The 22383-nt window shown below is 50.1% G+C and overlaps 13 protein-coding genes across 13 annotated transcripts; 8 read left to right on the top strand and 5 right to left on the bottom strand.

Moving 5' to 3' along the window:
- Positions 1-229: 229 nt before the first annotated feature.
- BC939DRAFT_437572 (uncharacterized protein) lies at positions 230-910 on the top strand. The gene is made up of 2 exons (XM_051553716.1): positions 230-513; positions 692-910. Exons 1-2 carry the CDS (start codon positions 307-309, stop codon positions 824-826), a joined length of 342 nt encoding a protein of 113 aa, XP_051416573.1. The 5' UTR covers positions 230-306; the 3' UTR covers positions 827-910.
- Positions 911-2301, top strand: BC939DRAFT_437574 (putative ubiquitin-conjugating enzyme E2). The gene is made up of 4 exons (XM_051553717.1): positions 911-1199; positions 1304-1399; positions 1799-1887; positions 2000-2301. The coding sequence occupies exons 1-4, from the start codon at positions 1109-1111 to the stop codon at positions 2258-2260; spliced, it is 537 nt and encodes a 178-aa protein (XP_051416574.1). The 5' UTR covers positions 911-1108; the 3' UTR covers positions 2261-2301.
- A 680-nt stretch (positions 2302-2981) lies between these two features.
- BC939DRAFT_392147 (uncharacterized protein) lies at positions 2982-4321 on the top strand (the record flags this gene model as incomplete). Its single annotated transcript, XM_051552013.1, has 3 exons — positions 2982-3057; positions 3194-3272; positions 3604-4321. The coding sequence occupies 3 exons, from the start codon at positions 2982-2984 to the stop codon at positions 4319-4321; spliced, it is 873 nt and encodes a 290-aa protein (XP_051416575.1).
- Positions 4322-4460: 139 nt separating this feature from the next.
- On the bottom strand, positions 4461-6594 carry BC939DRAFT_437579 (uncharacterized protein). Its single transcript, XM_051553718.1, has 4 exons — positions 6026-6594; positions 5554-5705; positions 5082-5303; positions 4461-4985 (listed from the first exon to the last, which is right to left on the bottom strand). Exons 1-4 carry the CDS (start codon positions 6429-6431, stop codon positions 4551-4553), a joined length of 1215 nt encoding a protein of 404 aa, XP_051416576.1. The 5' UTR covers positions 6432-6594; the 3' UTR covers positions 4461-4550.
- An 864-nt stretch (positions 6595-7458) lies between these two features.
- BC939DRAFT_219571 (uncharacterized protein) lies at positions 7459-11711 on the bottom strand. The gene is made up of 4 exons (XM_051550770.1): positions 11456-11711; positions 7947-11338; positions 7762-7838; positions 7459-7637 (listed from the first exon to the last, which is right to left on the bottom strand). Exons 1-4 carry the CDS (start codon positions 11563-11565, stop codon positions 7557-7559), a joined length of 3660 nt encoding a protein of 1219 aa, XP_051416577.1. The 5' UTR covers positions 11566-11711; the 3' UTR covers positions 7459-7556.
- A 244-nt stretch (positions 11712-11955) lies between these two features.
- Positions 11956-12285, bottom strand: BC939DRAFT_437583 (uncharacterized protein; the record flags this gene model as incomplete). Its single annotated transcript, XM_051553719.1, has 1 exon — positions 11956-12285. A coding segment is annotated over one exon (187 nt), but the record flags the coding sequence as incomplete, so codon positions are not given.
- BC939DRAFT_437587 (uncharacterized protein) lies at positions 12286-13349 on the bottom strand. Its single transcript, XM_051553720.1, has 3 exons — positions 13029-13349; positions 12799-12952; positions 12286-12710 (listed from the first exon to the last, which is right to left on the bottom strand). Exons 1-3 carry the CDS (start codon positions 13091-13093, stop codon positions 12549-12551), a joined length of 381 nt encoding a protein of 126 aa, XP_051416579.1. The 5' UTR covers positions 13094-13349; the 3' UTR covers positions 12286-12548.
- A 469-nt stretch (positions 13350-13818) lies between these two features.
- On the top strand, positions 13819-16001 carry BC939DRAFT_437591 (Eisosome component PIL1-domain-containing protein). Its single transcript, XM_051553721.1, has 4 exons — positions 13819-14070; positions 14185-14356; positions 14472-14567; positions 14706-16001. The coding sequence occupies exons 1-4, from the start codon at positions 14015-14017 to the stop codon at positions 15777-15779; spliced, it is 1398 nt and encodes a 465-aa protein (XP_051416580.1). The 5' UTR covers positions 13819-14014; the 3' UTR covers positions 15780-16001.
- Positions 16002-16061: 60 nt separating this feature from the next.
- Positions 16062-17539, top strand: BC939DRAFT_499052 (signal peptide peptidase-domain-containing protein; the record flags this gene model as incomplete). Its single annotated transcript, XM_051559897.1, has 4 exons — positions 16062-16302; positions 16389-16551; positions 16666-16697; positions 16776-17539. The coding sequence occupies 4 exons, from the start codon at positions 16062-16064 to the stop codon at positions 17537-17539; spliced, it is 1200 nt and encodes a 399-aa protein (XP_051416581.1).
- Positions 17540-17643: 104 nt separating this feature from the next.
- Positions 17644-18411, top strand: BC939DRAFT_377361 (uncharacterized protein; the record flags this gene model as incomplete). The annotated part of the gene is made up of 3 exons (XM_051551702.1): positions 17644-17761; positions 17901-18106; positions 18259-18411. Coding segments are annotated over 3 exons (477 nt in total), but the record flags the coding sequence as incomplete, so codon positions are not given.
- An 85-nt stretch (positions 18412-18496) lies between these two features.
- On the bottom strand, positions 18497-19858 carry BC939DRAFT_219640 (dihydrofolate reductase-like domain-containing protein). Its single transcript, XM_051550771.1, has 5 exons — positions 19577-19858; positions 19392-19462; positions 19082-19306; positions 18785-18969; positions 18497-18698 (listed from the first exon to the last, which is right to left on the bottom strand). Exons 1-5 carry the CDS (start codon positions 19747-19749, stop codon positions 18618-18620), a joined length of 735 nt encoding a protein of 244 aa, XP_051416583.1. The 5' UTR covers positions 19750-19858; the 3' UTR covers positions 18497-18617.
- On the top strand, positions 19662-20409 carry BC939DRAFT_219762 (uncharacterized protein). Its single transcript, XM_051550773.1, has 2 exons — positions 19662-20024; positions 20144-20409. Exons 1-2 carry the CDS (start codon positions 19758-19760, stop codon positions 20327-20329), a joined length of 453 nt encoding a protein of 150 aa, XP_051416584.1. The 5' UTR covers positions 19662-19757; the 3' UTR covers positions 20330-20409.
- A 168-nt stretch (positions 20410-20577) lies between these two features.
- BC939DRAFT_219773 (Dynamitin-domain-containing protein) lies at positions 20578-22382 on the top strand. The gene is made up of 6 exons (XM_051550774.1): positions 20578-20809; positions 20961-21236; positions 21351-21479; positions 21583-21762; positions 21863-22057; positions 22169-22382. Exons 1-6 carry the CDS (start codon positions 20654-20656, stop codon positions 22274-22276), a joined length of 1044 nt encoding a protein of 347 aa, XP_051416585.1. The 5' UTR covers positions 20578-20653; the 3' UTR covers positions 22277-22382.
- The last annotated feature ends 1 nt before the right edge of the window (position 22383 follows it).

The following is a 22383-nucleotide window of genomic DNA, read 5'->3' on the forward strand; positions in this document are numbered from 1 at the left end:
CATCCTCCGCAGCTCACCCACGCGCTCACTCACCCTGCACTCTTGTAGCAAAAAGACACAGACAACAACGACGGCGAAGGTAGGAGAACCAAGCCAGAGAGGGGGAGGATTGCAGTGCAGCTGGCACCCACCCCTTCTCGCACATCACAGCATCATGTGACGTGGGTGGATTGTTTATCTTTCTGCCTTTCTTTTTTTTTTTTTTTTTTTTTTTTTTGGGCCTTGTGTACACATATACTCTCTCCAACTGCACCAACTTTTGACCGCCACTTGTCCTCAGTTCATCCCATTCCATACATACCAAAGATGGCCGCTAAGAATCCAGAGCCTCAGGAACAGGGGCGTCGCATTTCAGGAAAGGATTGGAAGATGTCAAAGACTGCAACACGCCGTTCGCAGATGCCCAAGGCCTTAAAGCAGACATATGCTGAACGTATGGCCAAGACCAAGCAGCTCAACATCGCCCGCGACATGGCCAAAGCAATGACACAGGAAAAGATTGACGACAAGCGCGTAAGTTTAAAGGAGCTATCAACTACATGGATCATAAAAAGTCGATATAGGGAGCGTCATGTTTGAACGTCGCAGTATCAGCATTTTGATCCGGTCCCCAATGTCATTGAAGTCGATTGTGGCACATACGGACATTGATACTGACCGATATGATTTCCATTCTGTGTTCCACATTTAGCGCAAGAGAGAGATCACCGAGGAAAGGAAAAAGATTCAGGAAGAAAAGGAGAGGATCGCAAGCTTGGCGGCCAAGATGTCCGCTAATAAGTTGAAGCGACTGAAGAAGAAGGCTGGCAACCTCAAGGGACGCTAAAAACCGGCGACAGGACGCTTGCGACACACACCCACGCTCCCTCACTTTCTTGACTTTTTGTATAATAAATCATCGATGCATTCATTCATTTCATACTGGAACACTAGCTAACTGAGGTGGTGTGACGTGCGAGTCCTCTTTTTTAACATTGGCCGGTGCTGAGGAATGCCGCAGAACATCTTTTTTATTCCTTGACCAACCTCGCAGGCCACGCCAACACATCATCACTCTTTACACCCAACCTATTCATCCAACCTACTCACCCAGTATACGCCTCTCACAATGATTAAAATCTGGACCATGAAGAAAGACAATCTTTCTATGGACAAGAAGAAGTCCAAAGTCAGTGCTGGCCAGATTCGAGTCCAGAAAGGTTGGAATGCTGTTCTTTATTGACTACTTTGCCTGCGCTTGCACTACAGCACACTCATGCTCACACGACCCTACTGCTTGCTCATTTGTGTGTTGCATCCCTAGATTTAAGTGAACTTGACCTGCCAAAGACTATGAAGATGACTTTTCCAGTTCCTGAGGATTTGCTCAATTTTGAGCTCGAGATTTCCCCTGATGAAGGTGAGAACACTTGGTACAGGACATGGAAGCAAAGGCGATTCAACCATGAAGACTGCATCAATCCCATGCCTTTTATGTGGACATACTCGGGAAACATTACTGCGGATGAGAAAGAAGACTCTTCCACTGCGGATGAGAAAAAAAGACAAGACTTCCCTGCATTAGCCCTCAGTATTCGAGCGGCAGTATGCTGGTGGTAGAAGACGAGTAATGCGTCCACGTCAATCATATACACACAAGAATGCTATCAAAGTGGTCAAAGGACCATGAAGGAGCTGGATTCTGGACCCTACTTATATTTGAGAGAAAATATACTTAGCAAGGGCTTCCTTTTTTTTTTTTTTTTTTTTTTTTACCTCTGATCCTAACTAAAAAGCGTTTGACCTCCTCTCCGCATAGGCTTCTACGCTGGCGGCACCTTCAAGTTCTCGTTTGCTGTGAATGGAAACTACCCCCACGATGCACCAAGTGTCAAGTGTTTGCAAAAGGTACACACCCATTGCCACTTCCTTTGGCATATTCAGCACTTTCAATATGATCCAATGGCATTTGACTGAGTAACATTTTATTTTTATTTTTGCCACCAATTTGTATGATTAGATCTACCATCCCAATATCCAGGCTGACGGCAAGATCTGTTTAAACATTCTGCGTGAGGACTGGAAGCCCGTGTTGACGCTAAACTCAGTCATGGTTGGACTCCAATACCTGCTCTTGGAACCCAACGCCGACGATCCGCTCAACAAGGAGGCAGCAGAGGACTTGCGAAACAACCGCCGCAACTTTGAAAACAATGTCTACAAGAGTATTCGGGGAGGCACTGTCAACGGCGTTCAATACGACAATGTCATGACAAAGTAATGGATCGGCAGCAAGATGAAAAAAAAAAAAAAAAAAAAAAAAAAAAAAAAAAAAGGGAAAAAAGAAAAGCTACCCGCAACAGGATTAGGGACAAGTGAACACAAGACAGGACGGATCATCGACTCGAAAATCCATCTCGCCAAAAAGATCAATTTAAAATAAAGCAGTGGAACCGTATATTCAACGGTCAATGGAGTTTGAAGATCAATGACCGTGTGCTATATAGTGTTTTCTTGTCAGCCGAACGAACACGATGCGGCTCGGTCAACTTCAGCACTCGCCAATGTCCTTGTCAAGTTCGGCTGTGGATGTATGTACTTACTGGCGCGTGGGGTTGCGTCTGGGGCCCATACCGGGTGGTTGCTCGGCGAAAGATTATCCAGTGATGCCCAGCAGGAAAGCGCTTAAGCCGCCAGCCGCGCTCCCGTGTGGAGGAACAAAGTCGTCTCGGCAAAAATTTCTCCTTGCCTCGATCATCATTTCATGTGACGGAGACCTTAATTGGCCAGCCTCCCGCTGCGATCCTGCAATCCTGCAATCCTGCTGTCGCCTGCAGAGCTCCTCATTCCTCGCTATATATTCCACCCCTCCGTCGGTCTTCTTCCTTTTCTTCTCCACTCCTCTCTTGCTCCTCTCTCCATACTGACTTCTCTGTCCCTTCGGTTCCTTTCCCGCCCTTCATTTCCGTTACTCATTCAATAAAAACAACCGCAGCTCATCAATGTCCAACCCAGTCGTTCCAACCAACTCTATCTTCAAGGAGGATATCCTCAAGGGCAAGGTTGCCTTTGTCACCGGTAAGAAACGGTCTTCGAATCAGTCATTGTTTCCCTTGTTTGACCTTTTGTCCTTTTCGTCAATTGTGCCTCCACTTCTGCATTATTACCAATCCACTATCCCAACTCACCGTCTGATTCATTATTGGCATATTAGGTGGTGGATCGGGTATCTGCAAGGGCATGGCCGAGGCATTAGCCCGCCATGGTGCCAAAGTGACCATTGTCAGCAGAACGTAAGCGATCCTGCAACCGCATCCCCAACCCATGTCAGATTTCCCTCACGCAAGGACAACAGGACGCAATGAAAGGAACCGAGACTTTGCAGCATTTTGCGGGGAACCGATCGACCAATTGAAATTTTATTTTCTGTAGGGGTCGTCCAGCCGAAGTGGACCCGAATGATCACTGGCGATTGAAAGAAAATGAACACGACAATGAATACGCGTCTTGGAACACACAGATAGATCCGACGAAAACGCGTTCTACATCCCCTTGGCTGAAAAAAGATGATCTCTAACACTCCCTGTTGCCTTTTCTATTGTTTTCAACAATTATCCTCGATAGCCTCTCAAAGCTCGAGGCCGCCGCCAAAGAAATGCGCGCCTCGACTGGCGGCGAGTTCTTTGCAGTCGCTGCCGATGTCCGTGACCCCAAGCAGGTCCAGGCTGCAGTTGAAAAGCACATTGCCCACTACGGCCGCCTTGATATTCTGGTGAACGGTGCTGCTGGCAACTTCCTCTCGCTCTCACAGCACCTCTCCTTCAACGCCTTCCGTTCCGTCATTGAGATCGATCTCATCGGAACCTTCAACACCACTAAATGCTGCTTCCCGTACTTGAAGGCCTCCAAAGGAAACATCATCAACGTCTCCGCGACTTTGCACTACAATGGCCAGGTTTTCCAGTCCCATGCCTCTGCCGCCAAGGCCGGTGTGGATGCTCTGTCACTCGTTTGGGCCAATGAATGGGGTCCCCTTGGAATCCGCTCCAACTGCATTGCTCCTGGCCCGATTGCCAACACTGTCGGCATGTCAAAGTTGGCACCGGATGCAGAGGCTGTCCGCGTGCCCATCGGTCGAATGGGCGAGGTCCGCGATATTGAACACGCAACCCTGTACCTAGCCTCCGAGGCCGGTTCATATGTCACTGGTCAAGTCCTGGTTGTTGATGGTGGTAACTGGTTGCAGCCTGGATTGGCTGCTGGATACCCAGACATTTGCCAGCAGGAACTCGACATTCGCTCCATCATGGAGCCCGAGAGCGGCAAGAAGGCTAAGCTGTAAAGGATGTAAATTACTATGTAGCAAAGAAAAGCGCAAGCACGTCTTGCAATATAAATCCAAAGTACCAAAGAAAAACTAGCCACGGAAGAAAGACATCTGCGGTTGGCACCAAAGTCTTTTTTTTTTTTTTTTTTATTATCCAACAACTAATTCTTGAATTGCTCCAGAAAACAATAACCCTCTCCGTCTTCAGAAGCTGCTCGACTGCTGCAAACTACTGTTGTTACTTTCACAAGGCTGGCAGAGGACTCTTGTCTTCTGAAAGATCCAGCCCTTCACTCTGTGAACGACTTGCATTTTGCTGCTTCCAAAGCGATCCCTGTCGGCCATATCCTTCCTCCGAATCAGAAACATCCCGCGAATCAGTTCTCGATGACAATCCTTCGTCTGTATTGGGACTATCACCGCCAGTGTCTGTGACCAATCTTGAGGACGCCCCGTTCCTGCGACGTCTGCTGCTAAAGATCTTGTTGACCACGGAATCAACCCCAAAGGTGTCCCGGACGAAATCGTGCGACTTGTCCTCCCAGATGTTCATGATCTGTCGTAGATCGCTTCGGAGAACCGCAATTTCACTCTTGAGATCGTCCTTGGTGCCAGTCCAGTTCTGACGGATCGAGCTTCGGAGGTCCTGTGCCGATTTCTTCAGCTTGACCTCTTGCTCCTATTTAAGGGCAGTGGGGGTAGCGAAGGAATCAAAGAGATTAGTGATGAGAATCGTACAGTTTCTCTCAATTCCATGCCAGCGCGCGTCGTTTACCTTGAAGAATCCAATGCCCAGTTCTTTAGCTGGGACACCACGCTCGAGGTTACGTCGCAGGTATTGGTCATAGTCCTTGACAATGCGTGTAATCAAATCTGAAGTCGACACGCCTTCTGTACGCTGCGTCGGAAGGAAATGGCCACTCTTCTTGACAAACGCATAGACATCGTCGCTGTCGAGAGATTTGTATGGAATGTCATCGTGTGCTACATAATCGATCTAAGGTCGTAAACAGAATAATGTGCATGGTCAGCCTGTTTGTTCAATGATAAAATAGATGGTGCAAATAAAATCTGTAATCCCAAGGATCCAAATGAACAGACAGCGTCGTCATTGTTTCGCGCGCATTTCCTCTAGATAATCGAACCGCCACCACGTTCCTGCAAAGAAAATGGTGCAGCCCAGACCCTTTTTTTTTTTTTTTAGCAGAAAAAAAAAAAGAAAAAGAAGGCACAGCGTCATAGCCTACCTTGTGCTCGTCCAGGAAGGCCTGATCCACAATCCAGGGCGCAGCTTCGATCACCTCATCAACCCACTTGCAGTGGCGAAGACTTTCGTAGCGCTCCTTATCCGTCATCACCGTCTTGCCCTTGCGACGGTGGGTCTGAATATCATCACAGACTATTGGAATCAGCCATAGAGGATACAAGGAGAAGGCGGTTAGTGCAAGTTTAGACATCCATTGTTATTGTAAAGGGGGGAATTCAAAGATTGACCCATGTGTGTCCCCTAAACAGATAAGCATAGCTCATTTAATACATCCTTCCGTAGAATTAAAAAAAAAAACCCAAACCTCGCGTCGATGATGACTCGTAACCCACGTAGCCGAACCAAGAACTTGGAGAACAAAAAACAATGACTTCAGCATGACAATTTCCCCATCGCCCCCTCCACTACCACCCCCTCCCCCTCCGTTCTTGAACATTAGGCGCAATCCTTACCTCCAACCATCAGATAGACATCTGGAAACGCCTTCTTGGCCTGCTCCAGTGCCTTGGCATGTCCGAAATGAAACAGATCATAAATTCCATCACAGTAGATCCTCACAGGTCGACCCACCGGAGGCGGGTTGATCGGATAACTGTACATGGGTGTTGCGCTGGCACTGCTGTCGCTGCTGCTGCTGTCGCGACGGGGAATATCTTGAGAGTCACTGATATCACCGCCTTCCTCATCCTTGTCCTGCTCGTCGTCATGTTCGCCTTGGCTACTGACGGCTGAACTGGTCTGTGAGACACGGGGCTCCTTCGTGGTCGGTGGCGTGTTTTCTGCTGAATGTGTGAAGGAGAGTGTGGCAGCGGGATCGGCTGTAGAGGCGGCCGAGTTGCGTTTACGTTTTGAGGCCATTGTTGATCCAGCTGTGTGCAGATTTACTTGGAGGGGTAGGAAAGGTGTAGAGTGGAATGGGAATGTATGCGATTATGAACAAAGATAGAAGGTGGAGGGGTGGAGGGATACAAGGAAGAAAAGAGAAAGGAAGTCAAGGAACGAGCGAAGGAAAAGTAGGAAAACGCGTGCCGAGTGCCTTTGTCATTTATCGCATTTTATTTATTTTTTTATAGGTTTATGGGGTTTTTTTGACTACAACCGCTCTGATTAAGGCTATGCGGCCCTTTTTTTTTTACTTTTTCTTTTTTTCCTCCTCCTGCGTCATTGAATTACCATTTGGAACCGAACTTCTTCTTGGACTTGACAGCCGCCGCCATTTGCTTTGTCGTCAGTTGCGAGTTGGCTCCCACGGCTCCTAGCGCTGCGCCCGGACCAGAGTAGGGCTGCTGCTGCTGCTGCTGCTGGTAAGGACTCTGGGATCCATAACTGGAGCCTGGCTGCTGCTGGTACTGCTGCTGTTGGAATTGCTGTTGAAATGGCTGTTGCTGCTGGTATGGCTGCTGCTGTTGCTGTTGGTATTGCATAGGCAGCTGCTGAATCAATCCGGGCTGCTGAGGAGAGATTGGCGACATTGGCTGCTGTTGCATCTGACCTTGTGCGTAGGAGGAAGCCATCGCCGCAGGCGATGCTTGACCAGGAGCCGGCTGGCCCTGGAATGATCCCTGTTGTCCCTGCGAATATGGAGGTCGCATATTCAAATTCCTCATGCTCGGGGGCGGTGAGATAGGTGCCTGGTTTCCAGACCCAGGGAAGTAAGTGAACACAGACGCGGCCGACTGTGATGCCGTTGGAGGCTGGGGCGGCGCCGGGAATGAAGCCAACCCTGGAGCACCTTCAGACGTGGGAGCACCCTCGTTGGCCATGGAATTGTTCAGAGCCACGGCCATAGGCTGGAAGGAACCATTGCCGGTATTATTGGGGCCTGCGATTGGAGGCGTGATGGGTGGGGAGGAAACCGAAGCATCGTCTGGAAGGGTGGCGCTAGCGCCTCCGAGCGATGGCTGATAGTTGGCACGGAACGAGGGCTGGGCCTGCAATGGATTGGCGAGAGATCCTAATCCTTGCTCCTTTTGCTGCTGGACACTACCCGTTGGTGAGGAACCAATAATCGATTGCCGAACAGAGACCGAGATGGTCGGGTACTGGCCATTCGCAGGGGGTTTTCTAGATTTGCATTAGATCGACAGTAAGCAAGAGGTCCGATAGCTGTTAACACAACGCTGCTCACCCTTCTCCTCCTTGAACGTGTGCAATGTCTTCACAGACAACAAGACTTGGCAGCACTTACAACTCCTGAACATAGGCGGTTGGGAAGATACCGACATCCTTTTTGAGGATACCGCGCCACCAATCCGCATTCACTATCTCAGCGTCAAATAAAGTGTCCGTATTAGCAGCCAGCAAGATATCAAATTGTCGTGTTCACCGCATCCACTCTCCATGGTTACCAAATATAACATGACAGACACTTACAGAACTCGATGACGTTGATGATGTCGCCGACCTTGAAGGGCAAGTCGCCTTCGTCCTCGCCCGCAAAATCAAACAATGCTTGAGCGCGCGCAATCACCTGAATATTGCGGACCTCAGAGGTGATAGATACGCGACTACCGGTATCAGAAGTGGGCGAGGCAGGCACTGGATGCGACTGCTCCTGCTGTTGTACCGAGGGCTGCGGCTGCGGTTGGATCGGTGTCTGATAGGGACCAGTGATAGCGCCTTCCGGATGGACGCTCTGACTTGGACCGGGGGAAGAGGACGTCGTGAGACGAGCAGCCTGGATTGCAGCGGCAGCTGCAGAAGCTGCGGAAGCTGCAGAAGCGGCCTCATGAGTCTCTGGACTTAACGTGCTATTGAAGGAAGAATTGGACATATTGGAAGGGCGGTCCATACTCTTATTCTGATCAGTATGCGTTGCCAAAGGCTCAGCCTGATTGCCCTCTACACCCATCGCAGGAGTGGTTTGCAATGAAACCGCAGGCTGCAGCTGGTGATGATACTGTTGCTGCTGTTGTCCAGAAGGCTGGGAGGCTACTGGCTGCTGCTGCTGACCCTGATAAGACTGCTGCTGTTGCATCTGATAAGGATGTTGTTGACCCTGCTGTTGTTGCTGAATGGGCTGTTGGAGCTGATAATGTTGCTGCTGAAGTTGAGGTGTAGCTGATGCTGCGTTCGAGTCGCTTTGGAACGACTCATTGCGGCCATGAATGGGTGCTTGAACAGGTGCCGCTGAACCAAGCGCAGGTCCGGCTGTCAGCGCCGCGCTCAAGGGTGCACCAGAGATAGCGCTAACAGGTTGGCCTGCACCATATGGCGCTGACACTGGGGCTTGTCCTTGAACGAGATGCGGCTGAGGTGGTCCATATTGGGATGAAGGTGCCCCATAATGGCTATGGGACGGCCCGAACTGTGCCTGCTGTGATCCGTGCTGCGTCTGAGATGGTGGGAAAGCGCCTGTGGAGGCTGGATGAGACGGGCTTTCCGGATATGTGCTATGATGACCCTTGCCGTCCTTGGAGTCCCTCTTTGGATCCTTATGAAGAAGAGTGCTACGAATTGCACTCATCCAGCCCTTGCCCGCAGGCTTGGAAGACGACTCACTCGCCGATGAGTTGGCCGAAGAAGGTCCACCAGCATGGATTGGGTTATTCAGATCGGATCCAGTACGAATTGGCTGATGCGGCAGAGGCTGCTGTTGCTGCTGCTGCTGCTGGTAATACATTTGCTGCTGTTGCTGCTGTTGTTGCTGATGCGCCTGATACTGTTGTTGCATATGATACTGCTGCTGCTGAAGGCTTTGCTGCTGCTGTTGCTGTTGAAGAGGCTGCTGTTGCTGTTGAAGGGGTTGCTGTTGCTGTTGAAGGGGTTGCTGTTGCTGTTGGAGAGGCTGCTGTTGCTGTTGGAGAGGCTGCTGTTGTTGTTGAAGAGGCTGCTGTTGCTGTTGAACAGGCTGTTGCTGCTGTTGAACAGGCTGCTGTTGCTGTTGAACAGGCTGCTGTTGCTGTTGAACAGGCTGCTGTTGCTGTTGAACAGGCTGCTGTTCCTGTTGAACAGCCTGCTGTTGCAATGGCTGCTCCTGGTATTGGAAAGGCTGTGACGAAGTTGGCTGCGAGCCTGGAGGCTGAACTTGCGTGGGGAACTGTACCGGTGCCTGCGACTGAATTTGAGGTTGTGGGATCGTCTGGTTCTGTGCCTGTGCCTGTGCCTGTGCCTGTGCCTGTGCCTGTGCCTGTGCCTGTGCCTGTGCCTGTGCCTGTGCCTGATACTGAGTCTCGGGTTGAGGTTGAAGTGTTGTGTTCTGTCCTGCCAGGTCCTGTCCCTGAGTTTGAGTCTGCGATTGCTGGCCTTGAGCATTAATTTTGACAGAGGACTTCGGCTTCGGCTGGTAAGGCTTTGGCTGGTAAGGCTTTGGCTGGTATAGTTGGTAAGCCTGAACCGGCATTGCCAGAGGCTGCGGTATAATTTGATCCGGGAAGGCTGATGGGCCGGTTGAAGAGGTCGGCTCCGTATTTGTCTGGGGCAGCGCTTGGACGGACGGCGGGGGCTGGTAGGTCACTGGCGCATTGGACTCATCCTTGGGCGGTGGGGTCGGTCCACGCTGACCATTGTGCTTTCCAGATTCCACAGATGCCATCAAATCCTTTGCATCGATCGACACTGCGGTGCTGGCAGACACATCATGGATATTGTGAGACGATGATGGCGGCTTGCCATGCGCAGTTGGCTGGCTGCCTTCCATCTCATTCAAGATATCGGAAATAGACATGGTGGCATCTTCACTAGGCGAGGGAAGATTGGGCTGATAGACATGACGTGATTGCTCGTGCTGTTGGTGTTGCTGGTGTTGCTGATGCTGTTGAGGGGTGATCAATGGGGGCTGGTAGACTACAGGCGGAGAGGATACTGGGTTGTAGATCGTGGGCTGCGCCGACAGGGGGCTGCTGGCTGCTAGAGGATGCTCATGTTTGGAGGACTGGGCCGTGGCGTTTCCGTGCTCATATTGCTCTAAATTAGCTGAGGCTGGGGGCACAGAACCATGGATGCTTCCCGCGCGCTCATCCTGTTTATCCTGACTAGCGTGCACAAGTGCGGCGGCAGAAGGGGAATCGAAGCGGGCTGTTGGTTGGGCAAGCGAAGAGTCCACAGAACCTTGCGAGATATGGTGCGAATGAGGCACGGCTGCGGCTGCGGCAACAGTAGCAGTAGCAGCCGCACTGGAGGTTTGTGTACGAACTTCCTCATAGAGAGCTTCAGTCGGCTTTGGGGATAAAACATTGGCATTGGAGTGGTTGGAGAAGAGCAGAGGCGGCAGCTCGGGCTTTGTAGAGGGAGGGCTGGGCGATGCTGAGAGCTCTCGGTCGCGGACAACTTGGATGGCCTCCTGTTCGTCCTCGTCGCCATCAGCTTCCTCCAGCACTGCAACTTCGCTATCGTCCTGATCTTGGTCGTCCGTTGCGCTTGTGGCCACAAGGTTGTCGAGCTCGCCCGTGGTCAAGTCGCTGCTCAGGTGGTCAGCTTGGGTATGCACCAACAGCTGCTCCTGCCTCAGCAAGCGTTCCTGTTCCTGGCGATCGGACTCGTGGTCGACCTCATCGCCGCTCTCGCTTGTGGCATCGTCTACTTGGTGGTGCTGGTGAGAGTAGGGGTAGGTATTGTGAGCGGGGCTGTCGGAAGCGAGCGACGTCGACTCTACAGAGTTGACAATGATAGTGGATTTTCTGGAAGGCAGGACAAGCATTTGCAGGTCGCTATCGGGCGATTGCTTGCTCAGGTGTGGTTCCTGATGGGTCTGGTTATGCAGCGAGGCATTGCTCCAAGGAGCGGATATGGCTTGAAGGTCAAGTTTACATATCTCGGCCAAGACACTAATAAAAAAAAAAAAAGAGAACAGGAGGAAAGTGAGAACACTTGCATCTGAATCGATAACGAGCTAATAGAGCGAGAAGGAGCATGGAAGAAATCAACTGAGGGGCTTGACTTACATCTTCAGGGAGTCGTCGGCGATGACACCCTGGTCGTGGAGGAAGGAGAGGTGGCTCTGCAGCGCCTGGATGATGTGTGAGCACGCAGCTTCGGCCACAGCGGAAGACATGGCTGTAGGAGCGAAAGAGGGGTAGAGGAGGTTGGGTAAGGAAGGAGGCAAGCACGGGCGAGGAAAGGAAGGCGAAGACGAGGGGGAGAGTGCTTATGGGACGAATGGATGGAGAGGTGGAGTGGGATGGAGAGGTGGAGAGAATGATTGTGAAAAATAAAAACGTGTTTTATAAAAGGCGGCAAGACGAGGACAAAAGTCGGCGCCAAAAATACATCGGACTGGCTGAACCCCATCCCCTGCCCCTTTCCCCTTTCCCCTGCCCCCTTTCCTTTCATCTCTCCCACAGAAGCAATGCAATAACGATAATCATAATAACGGGCAGTGGTATACCTATACATACCTATACCGATTAGCACCTGTGTTACAAGTAGCCTATCTCTTGAGATGGTTATCAGGGTGGGCTAAGACCTGTTCGAGGCACCCCCCCCCCCCTGTTCGAGAGAGAGTCCTGAGCCAGAAAACAGATATACTGCGCATGCCAAACCTAATTTTAATTTGACCATTATTCATGGCGTCATGGCGTCTGGCCCTCATCCACGACGTTTTATCGCAAGGCTGTGGATCCCAGAGGAGATCTGTGGGAATATTGGTAGTCTACCTCGCAGTAAAACGAGGCGGGTACCACACCGCACTTTTTCAGGTTGCGACGTGTCGAGATCAACGCGTGCTGCATGCATCTGTTTGGAACATAATTGCAATGCTCTCAATCCCGACATCTCTTTGTTCGCGTTATAGCACTTGTCTCGTTTTAATAGTTTCTAAATACGACCCTAGGTATGTCTTCCGTCCCCATCCCATTCCAGACTTTGGCTCTTCGTCCCCGTATATACGCGTTCTGGCGTACACCACAAGGTGCACCCCTGCAGTCACTGCATGAGTACAAATAATTGGACCACTGTGCTTTGACACCATTCACTTTACTCGTGTGTACTCCACACTCATCTGAACCATCGTTCTATTTACTTTGAGAAAAACATCGCTCACAGACGAGCCCTGGCCCTTTCGGAGCGTCCTCGCTTCTGCTCCAGATACGCAAGCGTCTTCTCGGGGCCCTTGGCCTTCCTGAAAATCTCCTCCAGCTGTTCTGCGAGTTCAATGGCGCCTGCAATCTTGATTTTCCCGCTCACAATTCCTCGAGGACCCTAATAAAATGATATCAAAAAAGGAGGGCGCTGTAATTCTGAAAGTGCGCTGAAAGGTTGCAGAAAAAGAAAGGCAGAGTTATCTTACGGTCAGGCCACCGCTCATGAAATTCAGTAGGTCTGCGTCGTCGATTTGCAGAATAGCAACCGGAATGGGATCCTGGTCGCGCTTCGCCTTGGGAATCTCTGGTCTCTTCTGGGAAACAATCGCTGGAGCGTCAAATCCTTGGAAGAGAAGGTACCTGTAGTCGTTGGATACAAAGGTTGTTATTGAACGATAAAGGAACTATTTTGGCAAGTATAGAGGCGTTCACCTACCACTCGGTCATAGGAATGCCTCTCTTGGTGATGTTAAAAATGAAGAATCCACGGATGGCAAACATGGAAGGGCTCGCAACAATCTCTATGGGAACAGTTCTCGATGGTCCGTGTGAATAAAGGATGTGGGGCTAATGAAGGAAAATTGGGTTGAGCTACAAGTATCTGCACCACACCTTTTCGGATCTCGGGAAAGAGAGTGGTGGCATTGAGCTTGGCGATAGCCTTTGGGGAGGGCTTGTTCGACATTGGTACGGATGAAAGGTGGAGAGGATAGTAGAGAAGGAAAAAGGAAAGGAAAGAAGGAGAGAAAAGAAGCGTCCTCGGTCTCGGTTCTCCACAACTCACAAAAAATGCGAACTGAGCCCACGGGGGTGAACAGACCACAGAACAAGAGCGCGCACAGGGAAGGGAGAAGGGGGTCAACGGGGGGATAGGTACGCAAAGAAAAAGAGCATCTCCGTGGGGCGTGTGTAGATAGTGGGTGTGCTGCAGACAGGTACGGTGCGGGCGGGTGGAAGTCTGCACGCAGGGACGGTGCCGATGTCACGGCGCTCTGGCGGGTGCATGGGCTATGCTGCAGTGGCTGTGGTGGTCTGAGGATCCACTCCTCAGCTGATTGGCTGAGTCGGCGCACTGCTCCGTCATCGTCATTGGCCTTTGGTCTCTTCTTTTTGCGCTTTCGGCCTTTGGGATGACCGCCATGGCGTCAAGCCTTATTTCTCCTATTTTTACTTTCAAAGGGAGAAAAGCGCGCGAAGAAAGAGGGGAATGACTTTACTCCTTTCCTCTTCTTCATTCATTCGCTCATTCTTTTTCATTCGTTCATTCGTTCATTCATTCATTCGTTCATTCCTCATCCACACAGCCTTTCCTTCCAACTCGACTCAATCACTCTTCCTATCCTCTATCCACTGTCCACAAAGACCGCCTCTTTTCCCACCACGTATCGCCTTTTGCTTGTCTCGAGATCAACCAGTGCCGCCATGCAGGGCATAGGACACGACCTCCGCAGAGGTCTCAACAACATCAATCCTCTCGGGTAGGTGTTGTCCAACTGATACCCTCCTTCACTGCGCTTATCATCAATAATAAAAAATATAGAGGATAGAATGCAGCTCAAGCTCCTAATCAAACACCGCCCTTCGCCTTCTAGCAACAACTACAAGACTATGAACAAATGGCTCGCTGAAATGAAGAACATTGACTCCTCGCTCAAGACTCTGGACAAGGAAATCTCTGCAGACGCAAAGCTGATTGCGGCATGGGGTGCGACCGAGGGCGACGACCTGGCAGATGTCTGCCAACGCATGTCCCAGCTGATGGAGGTACGAGGCAACACTGTAACCCATATTCCGTTTGGGTACCCACCTTTATTCATAACTCTAATGTTGGCCGCATTGTTCGGTACCGGGGGATCTTTTTTTTTGTTGCTGGTCATAGGAAGTGGGACTCATTCAACAAGCCTTCTCATTGCGGCACACATCTTATCGCAAGTCCATCAAAACCTTGAAGACACAGGAAATGACTCTAGAAGACGTACGTACTCTTTTTGACTCTTTTGTCTGTGGTACATACAGCCCTGGGCTGTTCCTGTGACCCCCATGGCGGATTGGCGTGGCCACCCCTTTACATTTGTAATCCTTTCCTAACGACTGTATCTCTTTCTCGTCGTAGAACCGAAAAAAGAAGCATGATCTTACCACGCAGATCGCAAAACTTCAAAAATCCAGCAAAGAGAACCCAATCAAGATGATGGAACTGCAGGTTGCACTCGAAAGAGTAACAGCGGAGCTACTAAGTCAAGAACTGGAGCTGATGCAGTTCAAGCGGGTGACCATCAAGGAAGCCTTTGACGCCAAATTCGATGCTATGCTCGAGTATGCGGAAAAAATGGCGCTCATTGCAGGATATGGACGAGCCATCACCTTCGTCATCGACACTGAGACTCAAGTTGCCGACAGGATGAGGATTTACAATGGAGCCGACTATACAGCTGCAGCCGTCAATAAGGTCAAAGCCGAGGTTACCAATTGGCAACCGCAGCCGGTCAATGCGCCGGTCCGATCCCACATCGCACCCTCTCAGGATGAGTTGGCCCTCGCTGCTGCTGCTGCTGCCTACATCAGCAAGACTCCGCCTATGACTCACACCTATGCCGCCAACGACGGATACTCGAGTGGCCATAACGAAGGACTTGATTACACATCCGACATTGGGCAGTCAAGTCCTCAGGAACACAGTGCATCCGATCAACACATTACACCACTAAAGCCCTCTCATGAAGAGCAAGTGAGCCGCATTCAGGAACAGCAACGCCAACTCGAGCTCGAACAACAACGACTGTATCAGCAGAATATGGCCTCCTATTCACCTGAAAGATCGCCCTCTCAGCAACTTTATCAAGATGCGGCCAGCAGTAGCGTTGGGAACGGTGGGTACACGGCCAACACTCTTCACCATAACGACATTCAGGAAATGAACCCACCAACGCTCCCAGTCTACGAATCGGCTTCGAGCCCACCATCAGGATACAACGGATACGGCCAACCCCAGTATGGAATGTACGACACATCCACATATCAAGGCGCTCCCGCACGCAACTATCGTCTTGGGTTCGTAGACCCGCGCGAGCGCAGCCAGATGGAGCATGCAGAGAGATACAGGACCGACTTTCATCAGAACGGCCCTGGGCCCTCGCTTCCTCCGCTTCAATTTTCGGAAAGCCCCATTCTTCATGAAAAACAGTAATAGTCCATCGCTCTTTTTCACTTCGCCCTCGACTGTAACGCAGAGGCGAAGGCTGTATTCTAGCTTTATTTTTGAAAACTATAAGACATTGGCAGCGTTGAGTGTTTTAACGATTCCGGTCTCAATTTGAACCAACAGGCACCGCACAGTGCTTCGCCGTTCAAACTCATAGAGCTGGTCTATTTTTCCAAAATAAAATAAATAAAATAAAAGTAATCATCCTTTCTCCTTTACCATTTCCTTTGCTACATTCACATTCCTCAGATGAGCGTAGTGCAAGCTATGGCAGTGTTCCTGCCGCATCTAATGTCGGCACCCTTGCTTCCTCTTGCGATCCTCGCTATCACAGTCCTGGTATTGTCCACCTTGGCAGCAGCTGATACCACAGTTCAGGCACGGCAGGAACAGCGCCAAAAGGAAGAGAGCGGAGAGGCCGTTGCCCTTACCAAGACCCATGCGGTCGGCTTTGGGTTCCTGGCAAGCATAGGACTCTTGGCTATGTGGATGTGGTCCAATGTTCTAGGTATGGTGCGTTTGCTTTATTAAAACTTTGCACTTCCGCCCAACCACGGCAGTATTAACGCTGCGGCCATCTTTGACCGACAATAGTGTACATGAGTCTTCTGACATTCGGCCTGGGATCTTTTGTCAGCATCCAGCAGTGCATGCCCAACATCATGAAGCGACTTGGATTAGGAAGGGGCCATCAATGGCACCACATGGCTGTCGCTGGACTCCTGGTAGTGTCGTGGTTCTGGCACAGGAACTCTAGGTAAGCAATCTGGAGAAAAAGAAAAGTGCATGGGCAGGAGCAAGACCGTAAAGACAATGGAATACATATCCTGACATGATCTATCCTTCAATTGCCTCTTGTAATGTGCGGCAGATACTCATGGATCTTTCAGGACATTTTAGGCGGTAAGACTTGGGTGAAGCGTACATGTATCGGATGCAAGAAAGTTGATCTCTAACGTGTTTGCGTTCTGCAACTACCAGGGTTCACGATCACCTTGATGCTGAAAGTGCTGAAGGCTCCGTCCATGTCCTCGCCAACACTCCTGCTCTTGACGGCGTTTGTCTACGACGTCTTCTTCGTCTTCGTGACGCCGTATTTGACTAAATCTGGAGAGTCAATCATGGAGGCAGCAGCTACAGGAGCTGCCATGACCGTTAAGGAAACTATACCCATGCTCTTCCGCATCCCCAGTTTCTCGCCAAATGGAGGGGAAGCCATGCTTGGATTCGGCGATGTGGTCTTGCCAGGGATCTTGATCACTTTCTTGAAGGAGTGCGATGCCAGATTAGAAGAAGATCAGTGCTTGGTTGGGCTAGCTACCTCTATGACTGGGCGGACAGATCTCTTGTCGATACCAAAGCCGATGCCTTCGCCGCTATACATCAGCAGGAAAAGCTGGTGGAGTCGTCGTTGGGGCTATCATCTGACGGCCGTTTTGGGATATGCATTGGGTCTCGAGGTGACTTTTGTGGCAATGATGTGGAGCGGGAAAGGCCAGCCAGCACTATTATACCTTGTACCATGTACATTGCTGCCAGCGATACTCCTTGCGTCCAAGCGGCATGAGCTCTCATTGCTGTGGCATGGTTGGGATGAGCTGGAGAGCGAGACGATGTTGCTGGACCTGGGCACGGACATCGATGCAGAGGATGAACACGAGGGCGAGAAGATAACATCGGTAGTGTCCCAGGACCGAATGCAGGGCAAAGTCTCTTTGGAGCCCTCAAGTGAGATACTGATTTGAGTTGTCGTAGTAAAATCATCAGATCACCTTGTTTCTCTTATCTCGTTTCTTCTTTCCTTCCCTCACACCCTCTTCAGCACACATCACTGCCAACAATGACTACTCTCATCAACCAGAATCCCATTATCTACGAGGCCTCGGCTGGAAAGTCAACCAGAGAATGGCGCGAGGACGATGAGGACGAGGACACTCCTGATCCGATCGACGCTCAGGAGATCTTTGGTAATGCTCCTTCTCCGCAGCATGACAACTGATTCCACTCGAGAAGCCATGCAGCCGATCCGGATGTTGACAGAGAATCCCAAACTGACCTTCTACGCTTTCACTTTGCCTGCTTCTTCTTCCCATCCACTCGTCTTAGATCTCATCCGCTCTATCTCTGACCCAGAGCACCCGCTCTCCTTGGAGCAGCTCAATGTGACTCAGCGAGATCATATCCAGGTCTCGGATGAGAACAACACTATCCTGGTCGAGTTCACACCAACGATCCCCCATTGCTCAATGGCAACCCTGATCGGCCTCTGCATCCGTGTCCGATTGCTTAGATGCCTGCCCTCGCGTTTCAAGGTACAGTTTACATCATATCGAAAAGATAGATGTGGACCAAAAAAAAAAAAAAATCGATTCTCAGTGTTCTCAGTCATGCGGGTATATATGCTGGCAGTACTTCCTGATTGGTCCATATTGACCCACATACTCCTCGTACTTTCTTTTTCCAGGTCGATATCTCAGTCAGGAAGGGGACACACCAGAGCGAACATGCTGTCAACAAGCAACTTAACGACAAGGAGCGTGTGGCGGCTGCGCTGGAGAACTCACATTTGCTGGAGGTCGTGAACCAGTGTCTAGCTACTGCTACTAGTGGCGGTGTCGTCGCCAACATTGTCAAGGGACCTGCTCCTGCCAACTAAATTAGATACCGATAACAATATCGAGCTGGAGATCACATCTCAGTGGCCGAAATGATGGCGCCTAGCATGTAGACTGGCACACAGAGCGATTGAGATTTCTGTAATATAACAACATGTAATATACACGGCACATGAAAGAAACCGTTTTTTTTTTTTTTTGCCGCTCTTTAGTCTCTTTGTGGTCTTGCTACCATCATAACATCTCGTCCTAGTGTATGATATGAGATCTTGTCGAATTTTGCAGCGGCCTAGGGAGTCGAAGACGTGGACAACCTCTGCATTAGTACACCTCGTCTGGTCATAGCGTGAGCAACGAGAGGCGAAGTATAATTACCTCCGCATCCTGCACTGCGCTGACACCTTCATGACCAACATAAACCGGCGCGATGGTCAACAAAAACGAGTCGACCAAGCCCGATCTGAGGAACGACGAAATGATTCCTGCACCTCCTTCAACCATCAAGGATCGGATTGACTGTTGGCGCAACTTCGAAAGAAGATCAGGTATCGACAGGCGTCCTGAGAGCGTGTGTATGAAAAGGAGAGATGGCCAAACGCAATGGCAGCAATCATTAATGCTTCAGAAACAATTGTTTTCTTGGTCATGAAACCATGGGGCCGATGTCTTTACCGTCAGAATCCACCCCAAGGACAAAAACTCTTGCGCCCAATGCTTCAAGCTCAGATCTCCTTTGATGGTCGTGTGCTGGACCTGTGAAGATCCAGGGCTTCTTGGGTGATGTGGGCAGGACCAACTTCGCGGTTACGGGAAATCGGAAGGTGCTATCCAGGATAACCGGCTGGGGATGCTGAACAGGGTCGGATCCTGGTTGGAGATCGTCACTGTTCAAACGCACTTTGTATTAACATGGATAAAGGAGATATTAGGGCTGGTCTGGTCACAATAAGAGGGATGGCTACTTTGGATACTGCTAATTTACCTGTCAAGCGAGGATCGTCGTTCAGGACTGTGCCAATGCCCACTAAAATGGCGTCGTGCTTTGATCTCAGGCTAACATTGAGATCCCAGGACGTTGAATATAAACGGACTCTCTGTTTAATGTGTCTGCATGGAACCTATCACTGGCATTTGGTCCGGAGGTTGTGCGCGTAACCAGAGTCTTACATATGAGTCGCCTTCATGGACTCTGGTCCGCTGAGGATCAACTGGCGGCCCTGGCGGCCTGCTATCTTGCCGTCCAGACTCTGGGCGAATGTCAGAGTGACATGTGGCCTTTGTAGGTCCTTGTCCGGAGCGAAGGAGCTGTCGAAAAGGAAACGGTAGTCGGCGGTGGCCATGGTGCGAAATGGCTGTGTCGATGGTAAAGCGATCGGTAGAGAGGGGAAAGACGACGACCTTGAGTATAGTGACTTGCCACAGTGTGGGACATTCAGGCACAGGCATACGTCGGGCGGGGAGAGGGGGTCTGTATTCTTTCATCCTGCATCTTTCATCCTTGTCTTCATCACACAACTTTCTTTTCTACATCTCGCTTTCATCCCGCAACAACACTGCCATCAGGACAGGACTCGAAGGCACCATGTCTAGCAAATACTCTACTCTGCCAGACATCGTACGGGACATGCGTTTTCTTTTGCTTGCTGCATCACGGCGCGTCAAAACAACCAAGTTCTCTTTATTCTTTCTTACCAGGGACCTAACGTCTCTGTTACTAATCCTCGTGTGATCTAGGATACTCAACCGGATGTCTACGAGACTACAGACGAGACCGCCGAGCGTGGTTCAGGAGTTCAGGGCATGGACAGCCAGGTAAACAACTCGACAGGACAGCAAACTATTGGCGTCTTTTGGTCCCCAGAGCTCAAGTTCAACTGTTTTTACGGCGTTATGGCTCCATGCGAATGGGTCTCCTTTTAGGACTTTGAGAGCGACGAGGAGAGAGAGAACATTGACAAGTCAACAGTCTCGGTCAAAGATGCTGCTGCCCGTTTCAAGGATTGTGTCGTTGACAACTCCTCTGCTGGTATGTAACAATTAAATGTCGCCAGGGATTTGGGGGAAAAGGGAGATGACCCACTATCCCCCAACAACACAACAACATGCACGCGCATGACACATGAGATAAAATTGTTGGCAGCATGCTTCCCTATGCCTTGCAAGTCGCACTTTAACACGCCATCTGCAACTGAACATTGTCCTGGCATAGATTTCTCGGACAGACTGAACAAGCGCAAGAAGGCCATGTACCGCACATTCGTCAGGAGACCCAACTTGGATAGCTCGGAATATGAGATCTTGCCAAAGGAGATGATCCTTCAGGAGACACCTATCCAAAAGTTGAGGCGTCTTATCTACGAGGTCAAGGAACTTGGCCAGGAAACGGAGATGAATGGCAAGGTATATTTACTGAGCAGAGCAATACAACGGATTTGAGCCGATTATAACATTGACACATGTCAGACAATCAGAATGCGCTCTTGACTGACCAGCATACCCTCCATGGTCGTCTTTTTTCTCCCGATGATATTTATGTGATCCACTCTTATAGCAGGGCGAAGAGCTGGTCGCAGGAGAGATTTCGCACAAAGATCTGCTGGCTCACGTCAAGTCATTGGAGCATGATCTGACAGAGATTGGCCAGACATTGGGAGAAGGGACCGCAACAGGCGTCTTTTCAAACGAAGGATTGATCAAGCAGACGGACACAGGCAAACGACTGCTCCAGCAGTTGCAGGCCATGAAGCACTCCGCAGCTTCGGCAACAGATGTTGAGATGGGGGCTTCAGCCTCAAAGGCACAAACTGAAGTTGGTAGCGATGGCAAGGTATGAAAAGCGAAGCAATTATTATGCTATGATTTTTGTGCCTTTGCCTTGTACAAATGAGTATCGAGATGGCAGTGCCCAACAAGACTTTTTTTGTTTTCTCGCTTCTGCTAGACGGTTACATACGAACTGTACTACAGCCCGGACAATGCAAAGCTACACACCGCCACAAAGACAGCGGAGCTCGCAGAACGTCTCGCTAATCTCGAGAAGGCGGTTGGATCGACCCCGATGCAGTCTGGAGTAAGGATTTGAATCAAAGGAAGAGTATCTGTATATTTGGAAAGGAAAAGGCAATGTGGATGTCAGAGTGCTTAACAAAGTTTTGAATTTGAATGTGCAATAGGCATCGCTGGTGGGAACTGTCGAGAAGCTGGAGCAGAATGTCAATATCCTTGTTAAGCCACGTCATTTGGAACAGTTGTCGCGTCGCTTGAAGGGCGTGATGGGGGAACTGGAGCGCGTCCAGGAACTTCAGGCCAAGGATGCGGCTGCGACCGGGATCAGCGCTGATGCTGAGAACAAGGTATATGATGGTGACAACCAGTTTTCTACTGAAAGCGATAGTTATCGTTTCTAACTATTGTCCTTATGGATTATTTTTTTTTTTTTTTTTTTTTTTGTAGATCAACGCGTTATTCGAGTTGGTTGACAAGATTGATCCGTTGGTGTCTTTGGCACCGGTCTTGGTGACGAGGCTAAAGGGACTCAAGGGTCTACATGCCGAAGCCGCCATCTTTTCGGACTCGATCAAAATGATCTCGGACGAACAGACAAAGATTACCGAGGAACTGAAAGGACTAGACACAGTTTCTACCAAGGTAAGAGAATTCATCCCTTATCCATCATGAGGAATCCATGATAACCCTTGGTATTTTCAGCTGCTTTTCTTGGCTCTCACCATGACTTATTTTTTGGTTTAATACTCGCAGCTTCAGGAAAGTCTGGCAGAGAACGAGACCTCTATTCACAAGAACATCGAGCTGATTGATGGACGAATTACCCAGCTGGTGGAGCGCATCCAACGGCTGGGCGCATGAAGGAATGCCGTAGAACATCTGACGTAGTTTTTCAACACACATAAAAAGATTTTGAGCGAAGCACGAGCGTGAACCAGAATGCATGTATAAAATGAGTCGCTCTATAA

This window comes from Gamsiella multidivaricata (assembly GCF_025024155.1).
Source record: "Gamsiella multidivaricata strain RSA 2152 chromosome Unknown BC939scaffold_5, whole genome shotgun sequence".
Lineage (NCBI taxonomy): Eukaryota > Fungi > Mortierellomycota > Mortierellomycetes > Mortierellales > Mortierellaceae > Gamsiella > Gamsiella multidivaricata.

Bases quoted from the DNA above. Each gene is read 5' to 3' on its own strand.
- BC939DRAFT_437572 (XM_051553716.1), top strand. From the start codon at position 307: ATGGCCGCTAAGAATCCAGAGCCTCAGGAACAGGGGCGTCGCATTTCA. The intron at 514-691 runs GTAAGTTTAAAG...TTCCACATTTAG, and splicing joins AAAAGATTGACGACAAGCGC to CGCAAGAGAGAGATCACCGA.
- BC939DRAFT_437574 (XM_051553717.1), top strand. From the start codon at position 1,109: ATGATTAAAATCTGGACCATGAAGAAAGACAATCTTTCTATGGACAAG. The intron at 1,200-1,303 runs GTTGGAATGCTG...TTGCATCCCTAG, and splicing joins CCAGATTCGAGTCCAGAAAG to ATTTAAGTGAACTTGACCTG. The intron at 1,888-1,999 runs GTACACACCCAT...TTGTATGATTAG, and splicing joins GTGTCAAGTGTTTGCAAAAG to ATCTACCATCCCAATATCCA.
- BC939DRAFT_437579 (XM_051553718.1), bottom strand. From the start codon at position 6,431: ATGGCCTCAAAACGTAAACGCAACTCGGCCGCCTCTACAGCCGATCCC. The intron at 5,706-6,025 runs GTAAGGATTGCG...TGATTCCAATAG, and splicing joins TGTCTATCTGATGGTTGGAG to TCTGTGATGATATTCAGACC. The intron at 5,304-5,553 runs GTAGGCTATGAC...TTACGACCTTAG, and splicing joins CCTTCCTGGACGAGCACAAG to ATCGATTATGTAGCACACGA.
- BC939DRAFT_219571 (XM_051550770.1), bottom strand. From the start codon at position 11,565: ATGTCTTCCGCTGTGGCCGAAGCTGCGTGCTCACACATCATCCAGGCG. The intron at 11,339-11,455 runs GTAAGTCAAGCC...TTTTTTTATTAG, and splicing joins GCCGACGACTCCCTGAAGAT to TGTCTTGGCCGAGATATGTA. The intron at 7,839-7,946 runs GTAAGTGTCTGT...TTTGACGCTGAG, and splicing joins CATCAACGTCATCGAGTTCT to ATAGTGAATGCGGATTGGTG.
- BC939DRAFT_437587 (XM_051553720.1), bottom strand. From the start codon at position 13,093: ATGTTTGCCATCCGTGGATTCTTCATTTTTAACATCACCAAGAGAGGC. The intron at 12,953-13,028 runs GTAGGTGAACGC...CAACGACTACAG, and splicing joins GGCATTCCTATGACCGAGTG to GTACCTTCTCTTCCAAGGAT. The intron at 12,711-12,798 runs GTAAGATAACTC...TCATTTTATTAG, and splicing joins TCATGAGCGGTGGCCTGACC to GGTCCTCGAGGAATTGTGAG.
- BC939DRAFT_437591 (XM_051553721.1), top strand. From the start codon at position 14,015: ATGCAGGGCATAGGACACGACCTCCGCAGAGGTCTCAACAACATCAAT. The intron at 14,357-14,471 runs GTACGAGGCAAC...TGCTGGTCATAG, and splicing joins GCATGTCCCAGCTGATGGAG to GAAGTGGGACTCATTCAACA. The intron at 14,568-14,705 runs GTACGTACTCTT...TTCTCGTCGTAG, and splicing joins AGGAAATGACTCTAGAAGAC to AACCGAAAAAAGAAGCATGA.
- BC939DRAFT_219640 (XM_051550771.1), bottom strand. From the start codon at position 19,749: ATGGCCACCGCCGACTACCGTTTCCTTTTCGACAGCTCCTTCGCTCCG. The intron at 19,463-19,576 runs GTAAGACTCTGG...TCTCAATGTTAG, and splicing joins TCCATGAAGGCGACTCATAT to CCTGAGATCAAAGCACGACG. The intron at 18,699-18,784 runs GTAATTATACTT...TCGACTCCCTAG, and splicing joins GCGCAGTGCAGGATGCGGAG to GCCGCTGCAAAATTCGACAA.
- BC939DRAFT_219762 (XM_051550773.1), top strand. From the start codon at position 19,758: ATGGCTGTGTCGATGGTAAAGCGATCGGTAGAGAGGGGAAAGACGACG. The intron at 20,025-20,143 runs GTACGGGACATG...CGTGTGATCTAG, and splicing joins ACTCTACTCTGCCAGACATC to GATACTCAACCGGATGTCTA.
- BC939DRAFT_219773 (XM_051550774.1), top strand. From the start codon at position 20,654: ATGTACCGCACATTCGTCAGGAGACCCAACTTGGATAGCTCGGAATAT. The intron at 21,480-21,582 runs GTAAGGATTTGA...AATGTGCAATAG, and splicing joins CGACCCCGATGCAGTCTGGA to GCATCGCTGGTGGGAACTGT. The intron at 22,058-22,168 runs GTAAGAGAATTC...TAATACTCGCAG, and splicing joins TAGACACAGTTTCTACCAAG to CTTCAGGAAAGTCTGGCAGA.